Consider the following 7770-nt stretch of genomic DNA (forward strand, 5'->3'; position numbering starts at 1 on the left):
AAGATACCAATGAAGAACTGATAGTGAATTATTTTATTGCTGCCTTATTATGCTGAAAAAGGAGAATGTAATGGGTAGGCCTAGGGACTTTCGAAAAACACAATTAATAGAGATCACAATGGAAGACTTCAAAAACAGTTCCAGGAGATGCTTGAAGCCAGTTGAGAGTCTTTCCAGACCCTGAAGCTAGCAGGGAGGGTAATGCCTGAGGAAGTCCCCAGAGGAAGAGCACTCACATGCAGAAGTCATGTTCCCTGTTTACTGCCAGCAAGAACAAAGCTCCAGGTGAAAGACACAGCATTCCTCATTTTCAGGGCAATCCTCAGGGTCACAGTTCTCATCACATACATGGCAGGCATTTGTACAGAAGAAGATGCTACAGGGATTCCTTACGGCTCCGAGTATATCCAAGAGCTCCTGACAAAGTTGGGCATATCTGTCTTCAACGATGATCCCGTAAGCATTATAGCATTGCAGAGAGGCAGGGTAGTGCTCCACACTCATCTTGGTCAAGTTGGCTGTGTGACGCAAAAGGTCCTTCAGGACAGGGGTGGAGAAGTTATTGTATGAAAAGTTAACCTTGGTGAGCTGGGAGCACTTGCTGAGGACAGGGATGAGGTCAGTGAGCTGAGAGTCATCCATATTACAACGCTGAAAGTCCAGAGACTTCAGAGTACCTGCTACATTCTCTAGCAGCATTCCAAGAGGCTTGAGACATGAAGTAAAAAACTCGGTTCCTCTAAAGTCCAGATGTTTTAGCTGACGAAGGCTGCGGCTCAAGGGGAAATATTTCAAGTCGGACCTTGACATCTCACAGTTATTGATGGAAAGAGTCTCCAAGCGGGTTTTCAGGGACCTAGAGATACACAAAGCAGTTAGTTCAGGGAAAAGGATTTGGAGTGGTGTATACTGGGGTTTATAAAGAGGAAGACGGGGCACATCATGTCTCAAGGTCAGTTTGACTATATGAACAATCAGAGTACCAGGGTGCTGCCTCTTGGAGTCTACTAAGTCAAGTCACACCACAACTCTCACCATAATTGTTCCCAGTCACTGGCAGGCCCCATGCACATGTGAATCCTTAGAGTGAACTGGAAAGTTTTGCTCTGGTAGCTGAGCCACCTCCGCATCCTTGCTTACCTGAGTATATGTTTCATGTGGTCTTTGAGAAAGAAGATGTCATCAATGAAGAGATGCTGCAGACAGTGGAGATTGGAGAACTGAGCAAAGGCCTTGCTGATACGCTCAGTGTCTACTATCCTGTAGACAAGCCTGAAAGTGCTCTGGTCCTTGTTTTTCAGGGAGAGTTTTCGAAGACTTCTCATCTGTCCAAGGCAGGGAGCAAAACGTGCCAGTTTGGACACATTCCAGGCCAGGTTCAATTCCAGCTCCTCAATGCGTCCTGGGTAGAAAATATTCAAGATTCCTTTGACAGTAAACACAGGCGCAGCCCAGATCTTCATGTTTATACAGTGCAGCTGTAGAAAGTCTTTTCTCTGCTGGACCCACTGCAAGAAGCATGCTTGCTCTTCATTCAGATGTAGCCTGAGGTAGAGGTCAGTTACCACCTTCAGATGCCGCCGCCTCAGTGCATATCTGGGAAGGTCCTTCACTACAGGCCTCTCATCCACAGTCTCTGCCCAACAGGCCCCATCCTCTCTTCCAGTCCATATGTTCCAGAACTCATGTGGAACATTCCTCAGGTCGAGCACCTGAAGTTTCTCACTCCTGTGGGTAAAATGTGTAAAGTGTCAGCAGACATGAGAAGCCCCAACACCCAGCAAGTTTCCACTACACATCTCTAATGTCAGCTCTTCCCTCCTGCCAAGGTCTCTTCAGCACCAAGTGTCCAACGTAGGAACTCACGTGTGTCATGACATCTCCCCTGAGCTGCATGTGTACAGCTGACTGCTTTCCTTCCACTAAGTTACTCTCTATTTCTACCTAGTCCCATGTTAGTGGTTGTTGGAAAGCCAGGGATAGGCTCCTTCCTCTCTGGCTACCTCTACTCTGTCTTCTAATCCATACTCAACCGTCCTTACTACAGGAAACAATAGGTTTCAAGGCCCCTGCATTCCAGGACCATGACCCCATCAGAAGCCTCTGACCCACCCACAAAGCCATTCTCCCTGACCCACGGTCTCTCCCACATTCCCCTTGTGCTCAGTCTACAGTACTTGGTTGTTGCTTACCCGGGGTGAAACTCTCTTTTCAGATGCGTGTCTACTCCATCTAGCACAGCCTGGAAGATTTCCAAGTTGGGAGTCTTCATCAACGTCCCTACAGGGAGACAGGGGAAAGGCCAGGCTTCCACCATTGCCTTCACAATCCTAGTGTGTCTGCCATTGAACGCGTCCTTGAACAGTGCTGGGAAGAGCGTCCAGGGCAGTTTCTCCAGAGCAGAGATGGCCAAGGCTTCATCTCTCAGCAGCGCCTGCCTTGCCAGCTTCTCCAGTGTGGGTGGGGTTTGACCACTCATCATGAATGGTCTTCAGTCAGAAGGCGCCTGGGGAAGCATTCAGGTGAGAATATATCTTCAAGATTAAGTTTAAAAACTTCCCCCTCCCCCAGTACAGCAACCACTCAAGATCTGAGTCAATTGCTCTGGCAATGGTAGAGACATCAACTTAAATCATTGTCCTCACTGGTAGTGTAAATCTAGACTCTCACTGGCATTATGGGAGCCTCTCTATGTCCCTAATGGACACATGATTTAGCATCAAAGTATCTTATGAGTGACACTTTCTCAAAAAAAAAAAGCTTTATGTTGTGGTTCAATGTTTAGTTTAGTTTCTAGCCAGGTGGTGGTGGAACTCGCCTTTAATCCCAGCACTCGGGAGGCAGAGGCAGGTGGATCTGTGAGTTCAAGGCCAGTCTGATCTACAAAATGAGTTCCGGGACAGCCTCCAAGGCTATACAGAGAAAGCCTGTCTCAAAAAAAGCAAAATGTACAGTTTTTACCAAGGAAGATGATATGATGGCAATGGCTTCTTGCAGTTTTTTCAGCCACCCTGGTGCAGAAAACTTCAACATATCACCCCCCCCCAAAAGCAAACTTTTTTGAAAAAGATGCAGACTAAAGCCTGAGTCAAGATAGAACTCACAAGCAATTCCAGCTACTGTGAGTCTGAAGCAGAGGAACTGCCAAAGAGGCTAAGATAAGTGGTCTACAGTTCCACAGGAGCCCTTGTTCCACAAAAACAAATAAAAGCAGTAGTGTGTGAATGTACCACAGTACAAGGGTACATGCTAATAACCTCAGCACCCATAGTCAGGAGGATCTTGATTTCCAGCCTCCCCAGAACTCCAGGGCCAGTTGTAGGACAGCTTGAACAACATAAAAACCCTTGTCTCACAACAACAACCATAATGAAATCACAAACTATTATACAAAGACATTTGAGATGCATGTGGAACTTCATTTAGACCTTTACTCATTGTCTTCAATGTGTTCATCTGAAGAGACAGAAATGAAAATTCCTGATCCATCTTGGTCTAAAGGTCCCTTTATCAAACTGCATGACCCAAGGGAGGACAACTACTCACCAGTTCTGTGCACTGACCACAGTCTCTTTATCCCAGCTGAGCCAGGCGCTTCCTCCAGGCTCCAGGTCTCTCAGTATCTTCATGGCTCTCCTGAAGCCTTTATATACCTTCCTGCTCACCCTCCCTATTGCAGTCCCACCTTCCTACCCCAAGCTGCAATTTGATTGGACGGTTCAGTCTGCAACTTTTAATTCTATAGACAACATTCAGTCATTTCATTGATTGAATAAGAATTTCGCCGGGCGGTGGTGGCGCACGCCTTTAATCCCAGCACTCGGGAGGCAGAGCCAGGCGGATCTCTGTGAGTTCGAGGCCAGCCTGGGCTACCAAGTGAGTCCCAGGAAAGGCGCAAAGCTACACAGAGAAACCCTGTCTCGAAAAAACCAAAAAAAAAAAAAGAATTTCTTGTGAAAACACCCAGACTGCCCCTCAAATGTCTTGGGTCAATATAAACATTCCACTTGTTAATTAACTACACAAACCTGAGTTTGTTGATTTGTTCTTTTATTTGCTTGTTTATTACTTAGTTTTGAATCTGTTACAGAGACTGGGTCTTGTTCACAAGCTAAGGCTGTTTTGGAACTCTAACTTCTAGCAATCCTCCTGCCTCTGTTGAGGGGCCCTAAAACAGCTTGACCACACAGCTGCCATGACAGGGTTAGAGGCCCAGACACAGCTTCTGTGACAGGCTTACTGGCAGGCAACACCCAGGTCTAGGAAAAGCTATAAGCTAACACCACCCAGGGATGCACCCAGGGATGGGGAAGTACCTAACAACCCAAACATTCCAAATATTAGATAAGGCAGCCAGATGTTGCAGAGTCTAGAACACTACTATTCTTGTTTTACTGATAGCCCCAGACAATTGTCAGCCAATCAGGATCCTGAACCCTGGAAATCTCTTCACCCCAATCTCTGCTATGATTAAAAACCCTAACCTGCCGGGGCTCAGGGCAATCTACTGTCACTGCTGCATGGGACAGATAGACCAAGCTCTGGAGCTTGAAAATAAAGGCTCTTTGCTTTTACATGTGGGATTTGGTCTCTGTGGTGGACTTTTGGGGGTCCCTGAGATTTGGGCATTACAGCCTCAGCATCCTTCTTGCTTGGGTAATGTTATAAATCACCATGTGTTGCTGAATTTAATTCATCTGACCAAAGACTGTCTGAGTTTGAGACAGTTTGGGATTTAATCTGTTGCTGATAATAGACATAAAAATAATTTTAAAAGATTTTTGTCACTGTGTTGTAGGAAAAGCACCTAGTCAGTCCGGAATATGTTCTGGAGCTCAAGGCCTGAACTTGAGAGGGTGAGGCCGGAGGCTGGCTTGATTCCCTTACTATGGAGGTTGGGGTGTTGGGGATGCACTCAGTTTGTAGAGAACTAACTACCCAGCATCCACTGCGTCCTCTTCCCAGCACTTACTGTAGTAGACAGCTGGAGCTTGCCTGTAAGCTCAGCTTTCAAGAGTGGGAGGCAGTCGGTCAGTTAACTTGAGCCACTGTGTCAGCTCAAGGACAGCCTGAGCCACGTAAGACCTGCTTTTCACCCACTGAACAGAGCAGGACAGAAGAGGTGGCTTGGAGGAGAGCCACCCTTGGTTCCCCAGGAAACAGCGAGTGCTTCAGGAACGTCAGGGCAGCACACTTGCTCAAGATCATGAAATGAAGAGTGGGACGTGGGGGCTGAGAATGGCAAGCTCTAAAGATCACCCATTAGTCTTCCAGTCTAGCCGGGCGGTGGTGGCGCACAACTTTAATCCCAGCACTCGGGAGACAGAGCCAGGCAGATTTCTGTGAGTTCGAGGCCAGCCTGGGCTACCAAGTGAGTTCCAGGATAGGCCCCAAAGCTACACAGAGAAACACTGTCTCAAAAACAAAACAAAACAAAACAAAAAAATCTTCCACTCCAGCATTGTTGTGGCTGCATCACCAGACCCCCGGACAAAACCACCACAGAGCCGATATTCGATGCAAAACACATAGGGGTTTATTGATAACAATCAAGCTTGGGCTTGGTCTGTGTTCGATATCTGATAAAACGGGTGGTGGAGGATGGCCCTGAGCTCTCAAGGTGAGCAGCTTTTAAAGAAAACATAAACAAGAGTGGTACAAGCCTTGGTGTCCTATGATTGAGTGAGGGTGTGTAAGCTTTGAATTTAGTGCCTGGGGGTTACAGTTTTCATTTTGGGGGGAGGCCTGGACAAGTCCCAGGCTTCTGTCCTTGAGTTGCCACGGGGGCTGGTGAGGGATCCCAGAGAGTAATCAACTGGCTGAAACTTCAGAGGTCAAAGTATGTGCACAAAGGGAGCTACTGCTAGGACTATGTCTTTTTTGTTTGTTTGTTTTTTGAGACAGGGTTTCCCTGTGTAGCTTTGCCCCTTTCCTGGAACTCCCTTTCGAGACCAGGCTGTCCTTGAACTCACAGAGATCTGCCTGCCTCTGCCTCCCAATACTGGGATTAAAGGCATGTGCCAGCACCTCCCGGACCCATTTTATTCTTACAATATTTGTTGTGTACATGAGGAAATTAATGAGCAGAGACATGGACTAGGTCTTTTGTTTATGGACCCCCCAGAAACTGCTTGCTCAAGTCTCAGGAAACTGAAATTGAGGCCTGATCTCTGAGAGAGGACAGAGTAGCCTGTTATGGTGTCTGCTTGGTCCTTTCAAGAACTACATGGTGTCCGGAAATGATGTGTAACTCCAGTCCTGGGAAATCTGAAGCCCCCCTTTGACTTTCTTGGGCAGCAGGCATACATGAGGTGTACATTCATACATGCAGGCAAAACATTCCAACACCTAGAATGAATCTTAAAAAAAAGTTTGGATCAGTACCAGGAATGGAGGCACACGCCTTCAATCCTCACACTGGGAGGCAGAGGTAGGTGGGACTCAGTGAGTTCAGTACCAACCTGTTCTAAGTAGGCAAACCAGTCAGGTATACAGAGTGAGCATCTATCTTAAAAATTGTTTAAAGCTGGGTGGTGGTGGCTCATGCCTTTAATCCCAACACAAGAGAGGCAGAGGCAGGTAGATCTCTGTGAGTTCACGGTCAGCCTGGTCTACAAAGTGAGTTTTGAGCCATCAAGCTATTACAGGGAGAAACCCCAAAAACAAACCAAATAAAGTAAAATAAAACAAAAACAAACTGGGATAGGAAAAAAAAAATAAACGGAGGAAAAAAGAGCTAAACACAAAGTATAAGGAATACATATGGATGCAGGACATGTTCAAACACAGAGGAATCTCATGGAAACACAAAATTGGTAGCCATAAAATATAAGCAAAGGACCTGTAGTGTGTGTGTGTGTGTGTGTGTGTGTGTGTGTGTGTGTGTGTGTGTGTGTGTAAATGACCTAAGATAACATTATGAGACAAAGAACCATCAAAGATGCCAGGAGTTTCTTTTGTGTTGGCTGTCTACTACTGGTCATTGAATCTGTCCTTAAGAGTTCTTTGTATCTCCAGGGAGACTGCATTTGAGAGAACTATTTGTCAATTGCAAGTCCTTATCAACTGGAGACAGAGTCTGGGTTAGGGAGGGGAACTTGTGTCCACTTCTCTCAACACCAGCACCCCATGTGGTGCAGACCCATGCAGGCCCTGTTCATGCTGCCACAGTCTCTCTGAGTTCATAAGTACAGCAGTTCTGCTGTGTTTAAGAAGGGTTCCTGGGGGGCTGGAGAGATGGCCCAGAGGTTAAGAGCACTGACTGCTCTTCCAGAGGTCCTGAGTTCAATTCCCAGCAACCACATGGTGGCTCACAACCATCTGTAACGAGATCTGGTGCCCTCTTCTGGCCTGCAGTCATACATGCTGTATACATAATAAATAAATAAATCTTTAAAAAAAAAAAAAAAAAAAGAAGGGTTCCTGGGATGTAGAGATGGCTCAGAGTTTAGGAGCACTGGTTGCTCTTTCAGAGGTCCTGAGTTCAATCCCAGCAACTACATTGTGGCTCAAAACCATCTATAATGAGATCTGGTGCCCTCTTCTGGCCTGAAGGAATATATGCAGGTAGAACACGGTATACATAATAAACACATACATTTAAAAAGAAGGTAGAAGAAGAAGAAGAAGAAGAAGAAGAAGAAGAAGAAGAAGAAGAAGAAGAAGAAGAAGAAGAAGAAGAAGAAGAAGAAGAAGAAGAAGAAGAAGAGGAGCAGCAGCAGCATTCCTGGTATTCTTTGTCCACTCTAGCTTTACACTCTTCCTTCCTCT

The 7770-nt window shown here is 46.2% G+C and overlaps 1 protein-coding gene across 1 annotated transcript; it reads right to left on the reverse strand.

Annotated features, from left to right (window-relative positions):
• Nucleotides 1-258: 258 nt before the first annotated feature.
• Nucleotides 259-2479, reverse strand: LOC114701779 (PRAME family member 20-like). Its single transcript, XM_037208854.1, has 3 exons — nucleotides 2193-2479; nucleotides 1141-1725; nucleotides 259-856 (listed from the first exon to the last, which is right to left on the reverse strand). The coding sequence occupies exons 1-3, from the start codon at nucleotides 2477-2479 to the stop codon at nucleotides 259-261; spliced, it is 1470 nt and encodes a 489-aa protein (XP_037064749.1).
• Nucleotides 2480-7770: the final 5291 nt, after the last annotated feature.

Source organism: Peromyscus leucopus, chromosome 10, assembly GCF_004664715.2.
Source record: "Peromyscus leucopus breed LL Stock chromosome 10, UCI_PerLeu_2.1, whole genome shotgun sequence".
Classification (NCBI taxonomy): Eukaryota; Metazoa; Chordata; class Mammalia; order Rodentia; family Cricetidae; genus Peromyscus; species Peromyscus leucopus.